This window comes from Oryx dammah, unplaced genomic scaffold (genome assembly GCF_014754425.2).
Source record: "Oryx dammah isolate SB20612 unplaced genomic scaffold, SCBI_Odam_1.1 HiC_scaffold_8, whole genome shotgun sequence".
Taxonomy (NCBI): Eukaryota; Metazoa; Chordata; class Mammalia; order Artiodactyla; family Bovidae; genus Oryx; species Oryx dammah.
Window position 1 is genome coordinate 49,907,654 of NW_024070192.1, and position 23,614 is coordinate 49,931,267.

Here is a 23,614-nt window from a genome sequence, read left to right on the forward strand (position 1 = left end):
CCAACTAAGAACACTAGAGTGGGTTGCTATTTCCTCCTCTTGGGGCTCTTCCTGACCCAGGGATTGAACCTACCTTTCCTGCATCAGCAGGTGGATTCTTTACCATTGAGCCACCTGGGAAGCCTGTTTATAAATTAATGCTGTGTATATAAATTAATGCAGTTTTTCTCTTTTTTTTTTTTTGCAGGTGGGTTCTCTCTTTTTTTTTTTTGACTCTGTTCTCTAGGAAATTTTCTCATATTCTTGTGTTGAGTTTTCAAATAATATCTACCATCTCTCTAATTTCCCAGATCTCTCTTTTATTTCTAAGCATCAGTTTTTCTTTGCATTGTTATTTTGTTTCATGCTTAAAATATCTTCTTATATTTAAAAAAAATTATTAATGATAGTTTCAAATTTTTTTTTTTTAAGCCACATTTCCAGGTGATTTTATCTATTTGTAAGCAGCAAACTAAAAAGTTGATTGCAAGTGATGTATGTTTGCATCCTCTGACTTCATTCAGGGTGCTTCGCTTGTGTTGTTTCTTGGAGCTCTTTACTTGACAGTGTCTTTCATTCATTCTTCATGGTCTGACTGATTTTTATTTTCTAATACATTGCTACTCAGTTTACTAGTCTTTTTTCAGGATTTTACACTGTTGTACATTGAGAATGGCCTGAAATTTTGAGGTTTTTAAACTTTCTGTTGTGACCTTCCTTTATTTAATTTTGACATCAAAATTATACAACTCTTAGGTAATTAGTTGGTGGAATTGGGGGTAGCTTTCTGATTACATGGAGAACGTGTAAAATTGAGGTTGTTGCCAATTATAAAAAAGGTTTTAAATGTTGGTTCATTTTATAAGTAGTTAAAGGTTTATTTATAGCTTTTCTGTTTTTTTGTTCAATATATAAATATATCGAATTAAATGAATGTTTTGCTGTCTCTTTAGCCATAAATATTTTGAGAGGATGAAAATAATGGAAATATACAAGAATACTTTTTGAAGTTTTGTTTTACATTTTACTTCATGTTCCTTATCAGGTGCTCAAAAGTGTGACAACTTTGCTGAAAAAAGGCCCCTCCTTGGTGTTTGTAAGAGCACTGGATCTTCCGGGTAAGGAATTAAAAAAAAGTTTTTTGAACCACTATTAAAATTTTGTGTTATTTCAGAGGGGGGACTTTAATGTTTTCAAGTCTTTGTTTACCATAAGACTATGCTTTTACAAAAGGGATGGGACAAGACTTAATAACATATTTAGGGTTTTTGCCACACAGGCCACTTTATTTTTCTGTACAACTGTTTTCTCTCAAATGTAGGATGATAGCAGGACATGAAACAAAGCCAGCAGTATATCAGAATTCAGTCATGAAACAGTAGTATCATTAAGAAAAATATGTTTCATTTTGTTTATTTTTTTAGTATTTATAATGGCCTTCTACAGTGGATTAGAAGTTAGTGTTTCATCATCATCATCAACTGTTATTAACATTTTTTTACATTGTTTTGAGGATTAAAAAAATTTTTTATTTTATATTGGAGTATAGTTGATTAACAATGTTGTGTTAGTTTCAAGTGTAGAGCAAAGTGATTCAGTTATACATATACGTATATCTTTTCTTTTTCAGATTCTTTTCCCATATAGGTTATTACAGAGTATTGAGTAGAGTTCCTCCTTTGCTATACAGTAGGTCCTTGTTGATTATCTATTTTCTATATAGTAGTGTGTATTCCATCATGCTTTTATATTTATATTAGAATATATATTATGATCCTTAGGTAAGATGTTAATAGAAGATAATTTAATATATCTTAATGGTAATAATATAGCATAGTGTATATTGTATATTAGCCTACAATTTATTGTTGTTGTAGCATGTGCCTAACACTGTTCTTAAAGGCATTACATGAATTTTCTCTTTTATATCTGTTAGCAATACTTTGAAATAGATACTGTTCTTATTCCTATTTTGTAGTTTAGAGAAACTCAGGCACTGAATTCTCACAGTGAAACTGTGGATTCAAACCCAAGCAAGCATACTTTTTAAAATTTTTATTGAGTATAGTTGATTTTTAGTGTTTAGTTTCAGATGTACAGCAAAGTGAATCACTTATGCATCTACATATATCCACCCTTTTTCTAAATTCTTCAAGCAGGCATACTCTTAGTTCCATGCTCATTGCATTTGTGACAGTGAGCGGCTTACTGACTAAGATGATTAATTGTTATTGCTCATGAAGTCAGGTTTTCCCTACTTTCTCTATCTATTAAGTGAGAACAATATTCTTCATAATGGCTTACAGTGATTTAGTTATCACTATATAATTCCAGTTAGGAATTGTTTTCAACTGCTGGTAAAAGGTCCAGTGGCCTATACAAACCTTGGAATTGAATGACTGGATAGGCAGTCTATGGTCAGTGAAATGTTTCTGCCATGTGTCATTAATGATCTAGATTCTTTCCATTTCTAGCTTTGACATCTTTTAGAATACGACCCCTTCCCCTTTTGATCTCAAGAAGGCTACTGTCTTATCAGTTAGTATCTCATCTTGAACTCCTACTAGCTACAAGGAAATCAGGGATATTAACTGTGGTTTTGTTAGTAAGGTAGAGGATCAAGATGAATATTAGGCTTGGCAACCAGTAGTCCTTGCCATGTGCTTTCAGCTGATAGTGTCTGGGTCACAGATGCAGTGCACAAGGAAAGAATGTGCTAATGGTGTAACATGATTGATCTTGGAGTCTTAATTGTTGCTTTCTGGGGGAATGGTTTGACTCCATGTGTTACAAGGCAATTTTTTTCCAGTGTAAAGTTTTGGTTTGAAGTGAGCAAAAATTTACTGTGAACTCATCACTTTGCTAGGTATGGGATAAGGATACAAAACCTGAAAACCTAATTCTGTGTCCCAAAGATTTAAGAATGTTGTTGAAAGCAAAAACATGGCACATAGAAAATGATTATGGGATAATGACATCTGTGTGCGTGTGCATGTGTGCTCCATCATGTTTGACTCTGTGTGACCACATGGACTGTAACCTGCCAGGCTCCTCTGTCCCTGGAATTTTCCAGGCAAGAATACTGAAGTGGGTTGCCATTTCCTACTCCAGGGAATCTTCCTGCCCAGAAATTGAACCCTTATCTCCTGCACTGGCAGGCAGATTCTTTACCACTGTTCCACCTGCAAAGCCTAGTGATGTCTAATCAGAATTCAAAGAAGGTAGAGGTCAGTGTACCTGGATTGATAGGAGAAAGCCTCATGAAGAAGGCACAGCATGTGCTGGGCCTAGAGGAATAACAAAGTTTGGCAGTGTTATAGAAGACTAAGAACTTCCAGAATAGTTTATAAAGCTATAGCTGGGGAACAGAAACTGGTATAAATATTCTTAGGAAAGATGGAAGTTTGTGACTTACAGTGAAGCTCATCTGCAAGATAGGTAATAACCATTTCATTTTTCTAGAACTCAACCAAAGGCTTCCAACAATGTGAAAAGTGTTTTATGTTTGAGACTGGTAAATATTAAGTCATAGCTGTGGTAATCTGTGGCATTCATGCCTGGAGCTGCTTGAGTCACACTCCACCGTTTCTGTTTCCAACTTGGTTGATTCTTCCATGGTGGGGAATGTCATGGCCATGCTCCACAGCATTGTCCATGGAACTATGGTCATGGGGTTGTGTGGGCCCATGGCTCTTTTAGCCTAAAATCATGATCAGCTAAAGCTTCATGTATGTGCAAAGGAGCCATGAAAACATCTAAGGGAAACTAAAACCTGGGAGACTTGAAAATGTCTGACTGTTGAATGTGTTCCTCTGCACACACAGAGATCCTTTTGGAAAGAATGACAGCCTTTATTGACTCAGGGTGGTTGAATACATTCTCTGTTGAACCTTTGGGTAACCACTAAGCTGCATAGACCTAGGGGCAGTTCAGTTCAGTCACGTTCAGTCGCTCAGTCGTGTCTGACTCTTTGCAACCCCATGAATCGCAGAATGCCAGGCCTCCCTGTCCATCACCAACTCCTGGAGTTCACTCAGACTCACGTCCGTCAAGTCAGTGATGCCATCCAGCCATCTCATCCTCTGTCATCCCCTTCTCCTCCTGACCCCAATCCTTCCCAGCATCAGGGTCTTTTCAAATGAGTCAACCCTTTGCATGAGGTGGCCAAAGTACTGGAGTTTCAGCTTTAGCATCATTCCTTCAAAAGATATCCCAGGGCTGATCTCCTTCAGAATGGACTGGTTGGATCTCCTTGCAGTCCAAGGGACTCTCAAGAGTCTTCTCCAACACCACAGCTCAAAAGCATCAATTCTTTGGCACTCAGCCTTCTTCACAGTTCAACTCTCACATCCATACATGACCACTGGAAAAACCATAGCCTTGACTACACGGACTTTAGTCGCAAAGTAATGTCTCTGCTTTTAAATATGCTATCTAGGTTGGTCATAACTGTCCTTCCAAGGAGTAAGTGTCTTTTAATTTCATGGCTGCAGTCACCATCTGCAGTGATTTTGGAGCCCCCCAAAATAAAGTCTGACACTGTTTCCACTGTTTCTCCATCTATTTCCCATGAAGTGATGGGACCAGATGCCATGATCTTCGTTTTCTGAATGTTGAGCTTTAAGCCAACTTTTTCACTCTCCTCTTTCACTTTCATCAAGAGGCTTTTTAGTTCCTCTTCCCTTTCTGCCATAAGGGTGGTGTCATCTGCATATCTGAGGTTATTGATATTTCTCCTGGCAATCTTGATTCCAGCTTGTGTTTCTTCCAGCCCAGCATTTCTCATGATGGACTCTGCATAGAAGTTAAATACCTTGACGTACTCCTTTCCCTATTTGGAACCAGTCTGTTGTTCCATGTCCAGTTCTAACTGTTGCTTCCTGACCTGCATACAGATTTCTCAAGAGGCAGGTCAGGTGGTCTGGTACTCCTATCTCTTTCAGAATTTTCCACAGTTTCTTGTGATCCACACAGTCAAAGGGTTTGGCATAGTCAATAAAGCAGAAATAGATGTTTTTCTGGAACTCTCTTGCCTTTTCCATGATCCAGCGGATGTTGGAAATTTGATCTCTGGTTCCTCTGCCTTTTCTAAAACCAGCTTCGACATCAGGAAGTTCACGGTTCATGCATTGCTGAAGCCTGGCTTGGAGAATTTTGAGCATTACTTTACTAGCATGTGAGATGAGTGCAATTGTGCAGTAGTTTGAGCATTCTTTGGCATTGCCTTTCTTTGGGATTGGAATGAAAACTGACCTTTTCCAGTCCTGTGGCCACTGCTGAGTTTTCCAAATTTGCTGGCATACTGAGTGCAGCACTTTCACAGCATCATCTTTCAGGATTTGATATAGCTCAACTGGAATTCCATCACCTCCACTAGCTTTGTCCGTAGTGATGCTTTCTAAGGCCCACTTGACTTCACATTCCAGGATGTCTGGCTCTAGATGAATGATCACAGCATCGTGATTATCTGGGTCGTGAAGATCTTTTTTGTACAGTTCTGAGTATTCTTGCCACTTTTTAAAATATCTTCTGCTTCTGTTAGGTCCATACCATTTCTGTCCTTTATCGAGCCCATCTTTGCATGAAATGTTCCCTTGGTATCTCTAATTTTCTTGAAGAGATCTCTAGTCTTTCCCATTCTGTTGTTTTCCTCTATTTCTTTGCATTGATCGCTGAGGAAGGCTTTCTTATCTCTTCTTGCTATTCTTTGGAACTCTGCATTCAGATGCTTATATCTTTCCTTTCTCCTTTGCTTTTCGCCTCTCTTGTTTTCACAGCTATTTGTAAGGCCTCCCCAGACTGCCATTTTGCCTTTTTGCATTTCTTTTCCATGGGGATGGTCTTGACCCCTGTCTCCTGTACAGTGTTACAAACCTCATTCCATAGTTCATCAGGCACTCTATCTATCAGATCTAGGCCCTTAAATCTATTTCTCACTTCCACTGTATAATCAGAAGGGATTTCATTTAGGTCATACCTGAATGGTCTAGTGGTTTTTCCTACTTTCTTCAATTTAAGTATGAATTTGGTAATAAGGAGTTCACGATCTGAGCCATAGTCAGCTCCTGGTCTTGTTTTTGTTGACTGTATAGAGCTTCTCCATCACTGGCTGCAAAGAATATAATCAATCTGATTTCGATGTTGACCATCTGGTGATGTCCATGTGTAGAGTCTTCTCTTGTGTTGTTGGAAGAGAGTGTTTGCTATGACCAGTGCATTTTCTTGGCAAAACTCTATTAGTCTTTGCCCTGCTTCATTCCGCATTCCAAGGCCAAATTTGCCTGTTACTCCAGGTGTTTCTTGACTTCCTACTTCTGCTTTCCAGTCCCCTGTAATGAAAAGGACATCTTTTTTGGGTGTTAGTTCTAAAAGGTCTTGTAGGTCTCCATAGAACCGTTCAGCTTCTTCAGCATTACTGGTTGGAGCATAGACTTGGATTACTGTGATATTGAATGGTTTGCCTTGGAAATGAACAGAGATCATTCTGTCGTTTTTGAGATTGCATCCAAGTACTGCATTTCGGACTCTTTTGTTGACCATGATGGCTACTCCATTTCTTCTGAGGGATTCCTGCCCGCAGTAGTAGATATAATGGTCATCTGAGTTAAAACCAGTCCATTTTAGTTCGCTGATTCCTAGAATGTCGACGTGTACTCTTGCCATCTCTTGTTTGACCACTTCCAATTTGCTTTGATTCATGGACCTGACATTCCAGGTTCCTATGCAGTATTGCTCTTTACAGCATTGGACGTTGCTTCTATCACCAGTGACATCCACAGCTGGGTATTGTTTTGGCTTTGGCTCCATCCCTTCATTCTTTCTGGAGTTATTTCTCCACTGATCTCCAGTAGTGTGTTGGGCACCTACTGACTTGGGGAGTTCCTCTTTCAGTTCCCTATTTCAGACACAGGGGCAGCCCCCGGGAAAGCAGGCTTTAAAATGAAAGCAAGAATTAAAAATAAAATCCAGCAGAATCATTAGTAACTGTATATTGTGGAGCAAAGTACCTTTCCAGAATTCTTATACCATATTATAAAACATGTCTAATTTCCAATGTAAAATTATGACACATGCCAAGAAATAGCAAAGTATGATATATTGAGAAAAGGAAGTAGGTGATAGAAAGTGTTGCTGATTGCTTCCAGTGTTAAATTTTAGAGACAAGGCTTTTAAAGCAGCTGTTATACATATGTTCTTAAAACTAAATGAACTGTGTTTATGGAATGAAAGGAAAGCTTGGTAACAATGACTGAACATATAGAGAATCTCAGTTAGAAATAAGAAATTATAGAAAAACCAAATGGAAATTCTAGAGTTGAAGAGATAAAAAAAGGTGAAACAATAAGCTTGCTAGAAGAAGACAACACTATATTCAGGTCAGCACATGGATCAGATAACTGTTATGTTAACAAGAAAGGTGAAAGGCAATGGGGGGAGCTTCCTTGGTGGTACAGTGGTTAAGAATCCACCTGCCAATGCAGGGACAGGTGTTCAATCCCTGGTCCAGGAGAATCCCAGATGCCACAGAGCAGCTAAGCCTGTGTGCCACAGCTACTGAGCCTACACACTACAACTACTGAACCTACGTGTTACAACTACTCAACCTACGTGCTGCAACTACTGAAACTTGTACTCCACAACAAGAAAAGTCACCGCAATGAGAAGCTACCATGTGCAATGTAATTTGCTAGAGAGTAGCCCCTGCTCTCAGCACCTGGAGAAAGCCCATGCAGCAACAAAGACCCAATACAGCCAAAAATAAAATAAATAAATAAATCTTTAAAGGGAAAAAAAAGGGAATGGAAAACGCAGAGAAGAGTTGAAGAAGTATCGGTGGTGAAGGAAACTTTCCTTGACTTCATTTTTCCTGATGTTTATTAAACCTCTGCAATTCAGGGACACCCAGTCCTGTTGAAGCACCACGAAAAGATGTTTGTAGAAGATAATCAACTATTTGCTGAGTTTGGTTTGCAAGTGTTGAAAGATTTTCCATTCCTTAGCAACCCTGCTTAACTGTATGATTAAGATTTTTATCTTTTTTTGCCTCCTTGTGTGGTATGTGTGATCTTACATCCTTGACTAAGAATTGAATGTATACTCCCTGCAGTGGGAACGTAAAGTCTTAACCACCAGACAACCTGGAAGTCCCAAGGAGATTATTTTTATTTTTACAGGATTCATTTATTGAGGTGTCACTTGAATATATATAGTAGGTGATGAGATTATTTATTGAGAGATGACTCTGATGGTATGTGGGTTATATTAGTCTAATCCAGAGAATTAGAACCAGTGGGGAGTGGGATTATATATATGAGGAGGGAGGGAAGAAGGTAATGGGGGTGTTGATTTTGAGAAATTGACTCACATGATTGTGAAGCCTGAACATCTAAAATCTGCAGACTGAGGAAAGAGTTGCAATCTCTAACCCTCTTCCTCCAAGGAAGTCAGTTTTTTAAAGATTTTATTAAGACTTTCAGCTGATTGGATGAGTCCCATTCAAGTTATGAAGCATCACCTGCTTTACTCAAATTCTGTTAAGTTAAATATTATTCTTATGTAAAAAAATACGCTCACAGAAATATCTAGAGTAATATTTGACCAAATCTGATTATTGTGGCCTAGCCAAGTTGACACATTAATCACCACAGGGGCGATGAATCTAGTTCTGCTTAAAATATCATTTGCATACTGGAAAAAATCTATTGTAGACACTCATTTCCCCTCTCCCATGTCTGCTCCTTAAATTTATTTCATTCTGCAAATAGATGGCTCTATGTCTGTATCTTTTGCTGGGTTGTTTTAAGAATTGTTACTGATAAATGAATGGGAAGATATTTCTTTCTTGGTTTTAAGCACAGCACCTTCTAACTAGCAGGGCCCGAAACTATTTGTTTTTTTGCTAAATGAATTTTAATAAGTTTTCTATACAGTCATACTCGTCCTTTATTTGAATATTGGTAACACTTTCTTTTTCTTATGGTTGAGAAAATGTCTTAATCTGAGGAACCACATGTCCTGAACCTGGGTGTTGATGTCTTCTTCAAAGGCCAGTGGTGCACAAAATCTTAGGAACCCCCTTAACCGTTTGGGACACACAAGACATGTCTGTTGCCATTCATTTCCATGACAAATGCTTTATTGAGCACGAAGTGCTTTGGACACTTGTCAGTTGCTTATATTTACAATTAATATCGCTTAGTAAGTTTATCTTAGGGAAGTTCAGTAAAATTTCCTTTTGATGTATAAATTTTCTTATTTATAAATGTATATAGCATCACTGACTCAATGGACATGAATGAGTAAACACCAAGAGATAGAGGAGGACAGAAGAGCCTGGCATGCTGTAGTCCACGGGGTCACAGAGTTGGATGTGACTTAGTGACTGAACAACAATCTGTTTTCAAAGAAAGGGGGGAGTTTGCTATGGAAATAATCCTGGTCCTTCCTCATATTTTATCCTTTAGATATTTACACATTGCACTGAGCCCACAATTTTTGATACAGAGTCTTACTACATTCATGACAGTCTCTAAATGCCATTTATTTTTATATTGTATTACAGTGATGTTTTCTTTCTTCATGTTTATATGTCTATGTACAGGGAGAAGGAAAGGGAGGGAGGAGAGAGAAACACACACACTGTTCCATCATCGTTTCAGATAAGCCATTTAAGGTCTAGGTGGGACATAATGTTTGTTGCATTACTGATCCAGGAATTAAGTCAGTGTCTTGTGTAATAATTGGAGGGAGGGGAAGTATGGACAATATACTAAGGGATGTACACTTCCTTAGGAAATGAAAATGTGCTGTATATTACATGCTAACCTGCTCCAGTAATGAAGTTGTTCATGGTTAGGATTTTATTGGGTATTATGAATAACTGCAAAACAGTATGATTATTCAGCAGCTGACTGCAGACCTTGAAGAATGTTTAATCCAATATAATATCACATTATACACATTATTGGAGTGGATATGTGATCTTTACATAGAATCACTGCTGCTGCTGCTAAGTTGCTTCAGTTGTGTCCAACTCTGTGCCACCCCATAGACAGAAACCAGCCAGGCTCCCCTGTCCTTGGGAAGAATAATGGAGTGGTTTGTCATTTCCTTCTCCATTGCATGAAAGTGAAAAGTCAAAGTGAAGTCTCTCAGTCGTGTCCGACTCCTACCAACCTCATGGACTGCAGCCTATCAGGCTCTTCCATCCATGGGATTTTCCAGGCAAGAGTACTGGCGTGGGGTGCCATTGCCTTCTCCAATCACAGAATGTTAGAAAAAAAGTTAAAGATCATATAAGATAAAGAAAGTCTTATCTGGAGACTCATGCCATACATCTGTTTGGTGGTGGGAAATTCTTGTAAGAGTGAGAAAATTTTCCCAAGAAACAGACTCATGTGTACAGAGAACAAGTTAGTGATTACCAGAGGGGAGCAGGATGGAAGGAGGAGTTGAAATAGATGAAGAGAATTGAGAGGTACGGACGCTGCAAATAAAATAAATAATATACAGGGCTGTAATAGACAACACAGAGTATATAGTCCATATTTTATAATAATAATTTTGTATGGTATATTATCTACAGAAGTACCAAATCTCTATGATGTACTTCTGAAACTAACCTTATAAGCCAACTATACTTCAATGAAAAGAGTGAGAAAATGTCTTTATTTCAGTTAGTTAGGAATCTCTTATCTCTTGTTAAATATGCACTCAATGGCCATATTTGCAAGATTGAATTTTAATAATTAGAAAGATGAAAATTATGGCAAACCCCAGACATCTGAAATTTACCTTGAAAAAAGCAAAATAATTTTAATAGTTGAACAGGAATAAAGACTTGATTTCAAAATTAAGGGCTATTTATCAAATAAAATACACTTAGTTCACAGCATTAATAGTTTTGCATTTTTGCTACAGATTGCTAACAAAGGTCACATTGGACTGACAGAATTCTGTGAGACTGGTGTTTGGTAGCCACTGAGCTAAAGCAGCAGTTATTTAGGTGGAGGTTAAGCACAGTTTGCCCACCCTGAAGTGTTACTGAAAAGGATTTATTTCAACTTGTGTCTAAGATAAATACGGGTTATGTTGAATAGAACCAAAAGGGAGGCTGCTTGGGATACTGGGTATCCAACAGTTCTTTTCGTCATGAAATGTCACAGAACCGTTGCATGTGATGCTAACTATTTTATCTATTTGTTTGTTTATTTTCTTATTGGCTGTGCTGGTTCTTGCTGTGGTGCATGGGCTGTTGTCACCATATGCAGGCTCTCTCTGGTGGCAGTGAGCGGGGGATACTCTTCGCTGCGGTGCTTGGACTTGTCACTGTGGTGCGTCTCTTGTTGCAGAGCATGGATGTGCAGACTCAGTAGTTGCTGCATGTGGATTAAGTATAGCCCCACGACATGTGGAATCTTAGTTCCCAAAGCAGGGATGGGATCTGTGTCACCTGTATTGGCAGGCAGATCCTTAACCGCTGGACCACCAGGGAAGTCCCTAAATATTTTGTTTTAATGTATTTTCTTCCTGCTGTGTTGTGAGATCTGATGGAATCACAGTTTGAGCTGGCATTACTTGTGCTGATCCGAAAAGAGGTTTAGGCCATTCTTCCAGTGTTCGATGCTCTATCACCTGGGCTTTTTCAGCTATTCCTTGGCCTGCCTTCAAGCACCCAGTCTTTTCACTTGCTCATCTCTCCGGTCTTTTACATTTCTGTGGGTGTTCTGCATTTTCTTCTAGCTTTCTGGCCTTCTGACTCTATTTACTGCATTCAAAGACTGGGCTTTTCCATCTTTGATATACCATTTATGTGAGACCTGCCTCTCTGGCACAGAGGTTTTTTATGAGATGGGTCAGGATACTGGGCTGTCCGATATCATGGAGTGTTCATGGACCTCTTGACTTCTAGTATTATCTTTGGACCATCAGAGCCCTCAGAGCTTGTCCTGTTTATCTGATTATGGGTGAAACAAAACCACAAGGAAATAAGATGACATTACTGTAACAGGGGAAAGTTTTTTAATGTATTTATTCCAAAATGTAATACTTGAACTATGGATGCCCTTTGGTAGTTTGTTGTAAGATCATCTTTATAGATGTATATTTCCTTGCAAGACATTGTATATTTCCTTGCAAGCCTTGAAATTGGTACAAATCTCAAATAGCCCACCAAAATGTTTATATATAGGTGACCAAACCAAAGGAATCCTGGTTTAAATTTTCAAAGAACTGCCTTTCTTGCTATTACATGATATATGTATTCCTGAAAACCTGTGCTGTTAGGGACCTGGTAGAAATAGAAGACATATTCCAACTGGGTAATTTGAGGAGAGTTTAAGTAAAGTGGAGAGGACCTGAGACCTTTTACCATTTCTCAGCAAGGGGTGAGAGCCATTAGCAGAACCTACAGTGAGAGCCACATCAAGAGGTTACCTGGTGGAAGTTGCTGGTGGAGGCATTCGGTCTGTCTGCTCTAACCTGACAGCAGAGCGAGCAGCTGCCCGATGGCCCCTCAGGCTGAACCCAGCCAGAAGCTGGAGGCTGACTTCTGAAGGGTTAGGGAGCCCACTGCTGCAATCTGTTTGATACAGGCCAGCCAGTCTCCCAGTGGCCATGAGCCGGGTGCAGTGGAGGCAGAGTGTATTTAGAGGGGACAGCATGCTTATATTCTGCAAAATTTCACACTAAAACTGAGGTTATGGGGAAAACAGATATGGAGGAAATAATATGCAAAGTAATCAGAGCAATGATCCTGATTAAAATATTAAAAAAATGTTAATACTGATAAAAAGTTTACTAGTAAATATGGAATTTCACCTTAAAAAGAAGGTGAAGGAGCCTTGGTGGAATAGGGGTATAAGGAAGAGTTGAGACTGTTAAGTTAGAGAGGAAGGAACAAGATAAACAAAGACCAGGTAGGAATAAGCTATAGCATTTATTGTTGCCTGCGCACATGGTCAGACTGAGTCACAATGAGCCTGGTTCCTTCTGTATTCAACTGAGCTAATGAACTCTGTGTTCAAAATATACTTTGTGGGGCTTCCCTGGTGGTCCAGTGGTTAAGTATCCACCTTTCAATGCAAGGGGCACAGGTTCAGTCCCTGGTCAGGGAACTAGGATCCTACATGCTACAGGGTAACTAAGCCTGTGCTCTAGAGCAAGAGAAGCCTGCATGCCACACTGAAGGTCCAGCATGACCAAACTGAAAAAATCATACCCGGAAAACAAACAAAAAACAAAATGTACTTTGTATGCTGTGTTGTAGCATGAAAAACTGAGCTTATTTCTGTCACTGTATATTTGCATATTCTAGAGTTTTATGTAAGTGGAATCATAAAATATGCAAAATATATTTGTTATACTTACAAAGTATATTTGTAATTGTATCTGTTACAAAGTATATTTATTTTGAGATCCATTCATGTTGTTGCATTTATCAGTTGCTTTTTTGTCTTTATTGTTGACTAGTTTCATACTGTATGAGTGTACCACAGTTTGGTTGTTAAGTTCACCTGTTGAGGGATATTTTGGTTGTTTCTAGACTTTGGATTTGCAGATAATGCTGCTTTGAACCTAACGTTCAAGTCTTCATATACACATGTGCTTTCTTTTCTCTTGGTCAAATATCTGCAAGTAGAATGACTGAATCATATGTTAGATGTCTGTTTTTCAAAATGACTGTCTCATTTTACACTCCTACCATCAGTGTATGAGGTTTCTACCCGGGTTCGATCCCTGGGTTGGGAAGATCCCTTGGTGAAGGAAATGGCAACCCACTCCAGGATTCTTGCCTGGAGAATCCCATGGACAGAGTAGCCTGGTGGGCTACAGTCCACGGGGTTGCAAAGAGTCGGACCCCACTGAGCGATTTCACTTTCAATTTCACCATCAGTGTATGAGGTTTCTAATTCTGTTACTTCCTTACTTGACTTTATCAGACTTTTAAATTTTAGCCACTCTAATATAAATACATAATGCTTTCTCATTGTAGTTCTAATTTGCACGTCCCGTTTTTCTATTCTCTCAATCGTCAGTTGAATTCACTCTTCTTTCATGAGAAATAAAGTGGGTCTTCCCTGATGGCTCAGCAGGTGAAGAATCCTCCTGCAACGCAGGAGACACAGGTTCAGTCCCTGCGTCAGTCCCTCCTTCCACCTGGAGGAGGAAATGGCAATTCACTACAGTATTCTTGCCTGAAAAATCCCATGGAAGGAGCCTTGCAGGCTACAGTCCAAAGGGTTGCAAAGAATTGGCCATGACGGAGCAAGCAGTACCTTTTTTATTGTCCTAAGCCAGTATGATTTCTAGTGGTTTGGCATACAGCAGTAGATGCATGAACCATATTATCTGTTCCTTTGTATACCTAGTGAAAAGGATGATGTCATAGTACTTTTAATGTACTACTTTACATTAATGTAGTACTTTAAAGTAGTAGTTTCTTGTTTACAGTGACTACGTGTGTGTGTTTTGTAGTATTCTTGGTTTTAGTTTTTATTTTGTCTCAACCAGTTTTTCTCTGTGATAGCTTATGGTGAACGGTGTCAGATTTGTGATCTCCGGAGGAGATAATTTCACTTTGGGACCAAAGATATGGCTTCAGTCACTCAGAATTTCTTGTAGCAAAAGTTTTATTAAAGTGAAAAGGAATAGAGAAAATTTCTGACATAGACATCAGAAGAGGGCAGAGATTGTCCCACTAGTCTTATCAAGGCCGTACATACTTTTTCAGTTGGTTACTAACAATAGGCCCTTAAATCTATTTCTCACTTACACTGTATAATCATAAGGGATTTGATTTAGGTCATACCTGAATGGTCTAGCGGTTTTCCCTACTTTCTTCAATTTGAGTCTGAATTTGGCAATAAGGAGTTCATGATCTGAGCCACAGTCAGCTCCCGGTCTTGTTTTTGCTGACTGTATAGAGCTTCTCCATCTTTGGCTGCAAAGAATATAATCAGTCTGATTTCGGTGTTGACCATCTGGTGATGTCCATGTGTAGAGTCTTCTCTTGTGTTGTTGGAAGAGGGTGTTTGCTATGACCAGTGCATTTTCTTGGCAAAACTCTATTAGTCTTTGCCCTGCTTCATTCTGCATTCCAAGGCCAAATTTGCCTGTTACTCCAGGTGTTTCTTGACTTCCTACTTTTGCATTCCAGTCCCCTGTAGTGAAAAGGACATCTTTTTTGGGTGTTAGTTCTAAAAGGTCTTGTAGGTCTTCATAAAACTGTTCATCTTCAGTTTCTTCAGCATTACTGGTTGGGGCATAGACTTGGAAAACTGTGATATTGAATGGTTTGCCTTGGAAACAAACAGAGATCATTCTGTCGTTTTTGAGATTGCATCCAAGTACTGCATTTCAGACTCTTTTGTTGACCATGATGGCTACTCCATTTCTTCTGAGGGATTCCTGCCCGCAGTAGTAGATATAATGGTCATCTGAGTTAAATTCACCCATTCCAGTCCATTTTAGTTCGCTGATTTCTAGAATGTCGACGTTCACCCTTGCCATCTCCTGTTTGACCACTTCCAATTTGCTTTGATTCATGGACCTGACATTCCAGGTTCCTATGCAATATTGCTCTTTACAGCATCGGACCTTGCTTCTATCACCAGTCACATCCACAACTGGGTATTGTTTTTGCTTTGGCTCCATCCCTTCATTCTTTCTGGAGTTATTTCTCTAACTGATCTCCAGTAGCATATTAGGCACCTAATGACCTGAGGAGTTCCTCTTTTGGTATCCTATCATTTTGTCTTTTCATACTGTTCATGGGGTTCTCAAGCCAAGAATACTGAAGTGGCTTGCCATTCCCTTCTCCAGCGGACCACATTCTGTCAGACTTCCCCACCATGACCCACCCGTCTTGGGTTGCCGCGCAGTCATGGCTTGGTTTCATTGAGTTAGACAAGGCTCTGGTCCTAGTGTGATTAGATTGACTGGTTTTCTGTGAATAGGGTTTCAGTGTGTCTGCTTTCTGATGCCCTCTTGCAACACCTACCATCTTACTTGGGTTTCTCTTACCTTGGGCATGGGCTATCTTTTCATGGCTGCTCCAGCAAAGCACAGCCGCTGCTCCTTACCTTGGACAAGGGGTGTCTCATTACTGCCCTCGTTCCTGACCTTCAACGTGGGATAGCTCCTCTAGGCCCTCCTGTGCCCGCACAGCCACCGCTCCTCGGGTTGCTCCTCCCAGCCGCTAGTCCTGGCCTTGGGCGTGGGTGGCTCCTCCCAGCTGCTGCCCCTGACCTCGGGCTTGGGGTGGTTCCTCAGGGTCACCGCCCCTGGCCTCGGACGCGGGGTGTCTCCTCCCAGCCGCCCCTGACCTCGGACATGGGGTGTCTCCTCCCGGCCGACCCTGACCTCGGACGCGGGGGTGTCTCCTCCCGGCCGCCACTGACCTCTGTCACGGGGTAGCTCCTCTCGGCCGTTCCTGTGCCGTCGCAGCCTGGCACTCTAGGCTGCTGCCCCTGACCTCGGATGTGGGGTAGCTCCTCTAGGCTGCACTTGGTGCGCCGGCTCGCCGCCGCCGCCTGCTTAGTGATTATACAGTGGAAGTGAGAAATAGATTTAAGGGCCTAGATCTGATAGAGTGCCTGATGAACTATGGAATTAGGTTCGTAACATTGTACAGGAGATAGGGATCAAGACCATCCCCATGGAAAAGAAATGCAAAAAAGGCAATATGGCTGTCTGGGGAGGCCTTACAAATAGCTGTGAAAAGCAAAGGAGAAAAGGAAAGATATAAGCATCTGAATGCAGAGTTCCAAAGAATAGCAAGAAGAGATAAGAAAGCCTTCTTTAGTGATCAATGCAAAGAAATAGAGGAAAACAACAGAATGGGAAAGACTAGAGATCTCTTCAAGAAAATTAGAGATACCAAGGGAACATTTCATGCAAAGATGGGTTCGATAAAGGACAGAAATGGTATGGACCTAACAGAAGCAGAAGATATTAAGAAGAGGTGGCAAGAATACACGGAAGAACTGTACAAAAAAGATCTTCACAACCCAGATAATCATGATGATGTGATCACTCATCTAGACCCAGACATCCTGGAATGTGAAGTCAAGTGGGCCTTAGAAAGCATCACTATGAACAAAGCTAGTGGAGGTGATGGAATTCCAGTTGAGCTGTTTCAAATCCTGAAAGATGATGCTGTGAAAGTGCTGCACTCAGTATGCCAGCAAATTTGGAAAACTCAGCAGTGGCCACAGGACTGGAAAAGGTCAGTTTTCATTCCAATCCCAAAGAAAGGCAATGCCAAAGAATGCTCAAACTACCGCACAATTGCACTCATCTCACACGCTAGTAAAGTAATACTCAAAATTCTCCAAGCCAGGCTTCAGCAATACATGAACAGTGAAATTCCTGATGTTGAAGCTGGTTTTAGAAAAGGCAGAGGAACCAGAGATCAAATTTCCAACATCCGCTGGATCATGGAAAAAGCAAGAGAGTTCCAGAAAAACATCTATTTCTGCTTTATTGACTGTGCCAAACCCTTTGACTGTGTGGATCACAACAAACTGTGGAAAATTCTGAAAGAGATGGGAATACCAGACCACCTAACCTGCCTCTTGAGAAATCTGTATGCAGGTTAGGAAGCAACAGTTAGAACTGGACATGGAACAACAGACTGGTTCCAAATAGGAAAAGGAGTACATCAAGGCTGTATATTGTCACCCTGCTTTTTTAACTTATATGCAGAGTACATCATGAGAAACGCTGGACTGGAAGAAGCACAAGCTGGAATCCAGATTGCCAGGAGAAATATCAATAACCTCATATATGCAGATGACACCACCCTTATGGCAGAAAGTGAAGAGGAGCTAAAAAGCCTCTTGAAAGTGAAAGAGGAGAGCGAAAAAGTTGGCTTAAAGCTCAACATTCAGAAAACAAAGATCATGGCATCTGGTCCCATCACTTCATGCGAAATAGATGGGAAGACAGTAGAAACAGTGTCAGACTTTATTTTTTTGGGCTCCAAAATCACTGCAGATGGTGACCGCAGCCATGAAATTAAAAGACGCTTACTCCTTGGAAGAAAAGTTATGACCAACCTAGACAGCATATTAAAAAGCAGAGACATTACTTTGCCGACTAAGGTCCGTCTAGTCAAGGCTATGGTTTTTTCCTGTAGTCATGCATGGATGTGAGAGTTGGACTGTGAAGAAGGCTAAGCACCGAAGAATTTATGCTTTTGAACTGTGGTGTTGGAGAAGACTCTTGAGAGTCCCTTGGACTGCAAGGAGATCCAAGCAGTCCATTCTGAAGGAGATCAGCCCTGGGATTTCTTTGGAAGGAATGATGCTGAAGCTGAAACTCCAGTACTTTGGCCACCTCATGGGAAGAGTTGACTCATTGGAAAAGACTCTGATGCTGGGAGGGATTGGGGGCAGGAGGAGAAGGGGACGACAGAGGATGAGATGGCTGGATGGCATCACGGCCTCGATGGACGTGAGTCTGCGTGAACTCCGGGGGATGGTGATGGACAGGGAGGCCTGGCGTGCTGCGATTCCTGGGGTCGCAAAGAGTCGGACATGATTGAGCCACTGAACTGAACTGAACTAACAATAGAAAGATCTTACCAGACCCACTCCCACAACATATATCTTAGATAACAGGATTAGTCAGAAGGTTCTTGTTAAGAAGGAGAATCATGTCCTCGAGCACGATACAGGGTTGTTATATAATCATTAGTATGGAGCTTAAGGAAAAACATGCAGGCATCTCTGGTCCTGCACACACCCTCATCCCCCTGTGTGTGTATGCATGCTCAGTCATATCCAACTCTTTGCAAACCTATGGCGGTAGCCCACCAGGCTCCTCTATCCATGGAGTTTTCCAGGCAAGAACACTGGAGTGGGTTGCCATTTCCCCCTCCAGGGGATCTTCCCGACCCAGGGATCAAACCTGTGCCTCTTACATTGGCAGTCAGATTCTTTACCACTCGCGCTACCTGGGAAGCCCCTCATCACCCTATTTGACTCATTAGTAATCAAGGGTGTGAGCCAACTGATCTCAGACCTGTTTGTGGCATTTCCCTACTCAAGATGAGACCTCTTTGCTTCTGAGAGCAAATCCTGGGTGGTTTAACTATGCTCCACCATGGTAGGACTATTGCATTCTCTCCTTGCTTTGAAAGTAATCCCCCTCTGCTCTCCGTCAGCAGAGAAGGCACCTTCTTTGGTTGAACCCATGCCTCCTGTGGTAGAAGTGTGGAGTCCTATCCAACTGGACTGCCAGGAAATTTCCGGCTCTGTCGGTATTGAATCAGGATCTCCTTTTTGCCCCCAGCTCCTCTGCCTCAGTTCAAAAGCATCAATTCTTCGGTGCTCAGCTGTTTTCACAGTCCAAATCTCACATTCATACATGACTACTGGAAAAACCATAGCCTTGACTAGACAGACCTTAGTCAGCAAAGTAATGTCTCTGCTTTTGAATATACTATCTAGGTTGGTCATAACTTTTCTTCCAAGGAGTTAAGTGTCTTTTAATTTCATGGCTACAGTCACCATCTGCAGTGATTTTGGAGCCCCCAAAACTAAAGTCTGACACTGTTTTCACTATTTCCCATGAAGTGATGGGACCGGATGCCATGATCTTTGTTTTCTGAATGTTGAGCTTTCAGCCAAGTTTTTCACTGTCTTCTTTCACTTTCATCAAGAGGCTTTTTAGTTCCTCTTCACTTTCTGCCATAAGGTAAATATTATTTAAAGTTCTTAGCTTTTCTTTCTCATCCCTTTCATACTTATGCTGTAGTGTGATTTCAGGGTGATTCATTTGCCTTATTTGTTGATAGGTGGTGTTTTTCAAAGACCTTTGGAGATTCAGAGTTAGCTGGTGTTATCGAGTCAAGTCAAGTGTTAGTTGCTCAGTTGTGTCTGACCCTTTGTGATCCCGTGGACTGTAGCCTGCCAGACTCCTCTGTCCATGGAATTCTCCAGGCAAGAATACTGGAGTGGATTGCCATTCCCTTCTCCTAAGGATCTTCCTGACCCAGGGATTGAACCTGGGTCTTTTGCATTGCAGGCAGATTCTTTACCATCTGAGCCCCCAGAGAAGCCCACGTGATGTTATGTACTTGCACAAATGCGTTTATAAAAATATTTGGGTCGTATTGTTCTCATCTGCACCTTGCTTTTTCTTGCCTCTTATTAATATATTATGGCATGTTTTATTTAATGATGAATATTGGTGCTACCTTATTATATATATTATCCTACTTACTGCATATTCCTTAATATGGAATATTAATATACATATTTAATATACACTGTTTAAAATATTAGTCACAAATGGAAAGAGCTTGAAGCTTTAAATAGGCCATTGTATGCTGCCACCAGGTATAAAACTTCCTTCTTTGGCTTTTTAAGATTTTGTGTCAGAGAATGATGTAATCAAAGAAGAAGAAAGCACTTGTGAAAGGTTTGTTTCCTATACTGTCTGATTTGAAATTTGTTGAGAACAGAAATTAGCCACAGATTTTATTTAAAATGGGACCATCTCTCCCTTCATTTAACTACTGCTTGCATTTCCTGTGGCCATGTTGCAAAGAGCTACATCTAATTCTTGTTCTGTGGTTCTACCTGATTTTAATAGAGATTCTTGGGGAATGCATCCACATCAATTTTTGAACCTTTATTCAGAAAGTAAGTATTGAAATGCTGTCATTACAGTGTATTGGGAACATGGTGATAACTCTTTGGGATGTGTTTTTTGTGTTACCACTTCTCTTTAGGATTTATGCACCTAAATTATTAGCTGGCTAGATAGTCTCTTCATGTACTCTTCAGGCAGATTTGGCTATTGAGCAATTGAAACATGGTTGGCGCCAATGAAAGTGCTGATATTGTGGATATATTACGTTAAATGTATTAAGATTGATTTCACTTATTTCTTGTTTTTCATGTGGCTACTAGAAAATTTAAAATTACGTAGCTCAATTTGTCTTTCTGTTGGACTCTGTTCTCAGCTTCCTAGATGGCTCATTGTTTAAGATTCCACCCCCAATGCAAGAGATGCAGATTTGATCCCTGGGTCAGGAAGATCCCTTAGAGAAGGAAATGGCAATCCACTCCAGTACTCTTGCCTTGGAAATCCCGTGGACTCAGGAGCGGGCTATAGTCTGTGGGGTTGCAAAAGAATTGGACACAACTTAGCAACTAAACAGCAATAGCAAAGTTGTTCTTATCTTGCTTTGGGCTTAAAGGTGTATATTTCTGACTACCTCTGAGTGGAAAACCATCACGGTTTCTTATTACTTGTACAGATCTATAGATTTATCAATCCAGAGCTGTTAGCCAGGAAATTTTAGTTTTGACAAGTGACAGATTTTGACATTCTGATATCCTGGATGACAGTGGGCCTTCAGTGGCAGCTTCTGTAGTGCTAATCTAGTAGGAACTCTACCTATAGTGATATTTATGTTTAATGGATCTGATTTTCATTTTGGGCTCTCTAATATTCTTTGCATATGCATTAGCCTAAGGTTGGTACCCTGTAATATTCACTGATACCCCTGAATCCATGGATAAGTATAGAATAATGGAAAGAACAGAGAATTGGGGTCACACAGACCTAGATATGAATTATTAGACTGAAATTATTCAATAGTTCTCAGTCTCAGTTTCCATAAGTGTAAGATGGTGTTCATTTACAACTCCTATGCTGTGTCTTTCTGAGGATTATATAAGGCTGTATTTTCAGGTGTTTAGCACAATGTCAGGCCCTTATTAGATGCACCTTGTATTATTTGGTTAGAAAGATAGTAAGGGCACCCAAGGAAAACTCCTTACTGGGAATTTCTTTTCATATATATATAAAGAAATACATACATAATATAAATTTATACATAAATTGAAAGTGTTGTCTGTATGACTGTTGGAAGCATGTGGCTGTGCCCAGTTTGTCCAGAATTTGTGCTACAGGTTTGTAGGCTTCATGTCCTAACCCAGTACTGTGTCTATTAGTATCTCTGATGAACTGGAGCCCTTTATGTTCATTGGGAAATGGTAATTTGTTTATATTCCCCAAGAAAACCCATGTTATTTATATCTTCATTGAGGTATAATTGAAACATGACAAACGGCACATATTTAAAGTGTATGTTATGATAAATTTTGACATATGTGCACACCCATGAAACCATTGTTCTGGTGGAGGTAATGAGCATGCCCACCACCCACAATAGTTTTCTCATGCCTCTTTATAATGTGCCTCTGCTGCTCCTTCCAGCCCTCAGGAGAAGAAGCACATTTCTACGTACTAAGTCTCTTCGAGTATCCTTGAGATCTTTTTTGAAGGGAGATAACTTTGCTGTCATGTTATTTAATGTGACTGTTTATTACGTAGTTCAAAAGATGGGAACCTTGAATGCAAAGTTGTTTTTTCTTCTGCTCTGTATCTTAAAAGCCCTTTAAAAGAAACATTTTCACTCTAGAACTGGTTCACAAAACAACTAAAGGGGTTGCAGTTTTCTGTGTAATCATTTCAAAACAACAGTTTTTTCAGCCACCAAAAGGATGCAGTCTTGACATATAAATAGAAAACAGATTGAGTTTTTGGCTGCTGTTGCTGTCCTGGTTTAAATGTTGGTTCAGTCAACTTCAGGCTTAGATTACAAGATTTGTAAATTAAAGGAAAACCAAAAGGAAAAGAACATCTGCATAGATTCTGACTTTGCGGAATTCCGTCCAGGCATGCTTCCTCCTGGTGGGACGGGCGTGTGCACAGTGAACAAGCCTTGAAAAGAGATCACTGTTGTGTTTATCCCAAAGACAGAATTGTTGCTGAAAACTAGGTAATTCATTATGAAGAACCATGTTAGTTTTCAAATCAAGTATTATTGCACAATTCTGGTGGAAATAGTTTGGTGATGTAGTTGTATGGTATTTAGCAGAATAAAAATCTTGCTAAATCTCATGGTTCTATTACTTGAATCAAAGTACTGGGGATTTAGAAAGGTAATTTGCTTTAACTAAAACTTAAATATGTTGTTGTCAAAGAGTAAGCTAATTAATTGATAATGAATTCATTACTGCATGCCTCTGTAAGGTGTAAGGAATCCTTGTTTGCTACTGCATAAATCATACCTGTGTGTATGATTTTAAAATATTTGCTATAGATTACGTATGCTGCTATCTGAAAAAGTGCTTTAATGTTTTTCCCCCTTTTGTTCTAAGAAGGAATTTTATTATTCTTTCAAGAAATGTTTCTGGGTACTTACATTGTGGGTCCCTACTATATTTCAGGTGCTTTTCTAGTACAGTAGTACTCCAGGGCAGTGGCTTGGAGGTGAGGAGTTGAGAGGGGACACTTGCCAATGCCTGGGGCACTTTTGGATGCCATATCTAGGGACTGGGATGTGCTAGTGTTAGGTAGAGTCAAGGTTGCTGCTCAACATCCTATAAAGTACAGATCAACTCCTGATGACAAAGAATTTTCCAGCCTGTAATGTCAATAGGGCTAAGGTTGAGCCACTTGGATCTCAGGAGACAAAAGATATATGTACTGACTGAGCTGACTTTCTAGCAGGGAGAGAGAAACAAATAAATAAAATATATATTATGGTGGCAAGTGATGTGTAAAAAATAGTAGAGAATGTGGTTAGAGAATGTTAGGGCAGTGTTCTGTG

General features: G+C 40.1%; 1 protein-coding gene across 1 annotated transcript in view; it reads left to right on the top strand.

The window, feature by feature from the left end:
• BCAS3 (BCAS3 microtubule associated cell migration factor) overlaps positions 1–23,614 on the top strand; it is a 598,439-nt gene that overhangs the window by 92,715 nt on the left and 482,110 nt on the right. The window contains exon 8 of the mRNA XM_040244470.1: positions 1,025–1,097. Within this exon, the coding sequence (XP_040100404.1) occupies positions 1,025–1,097 (73 nt within the window). The remainder of the gene's footprint in view (positions 1–1,024; positions 1,098–23,614) is intronic.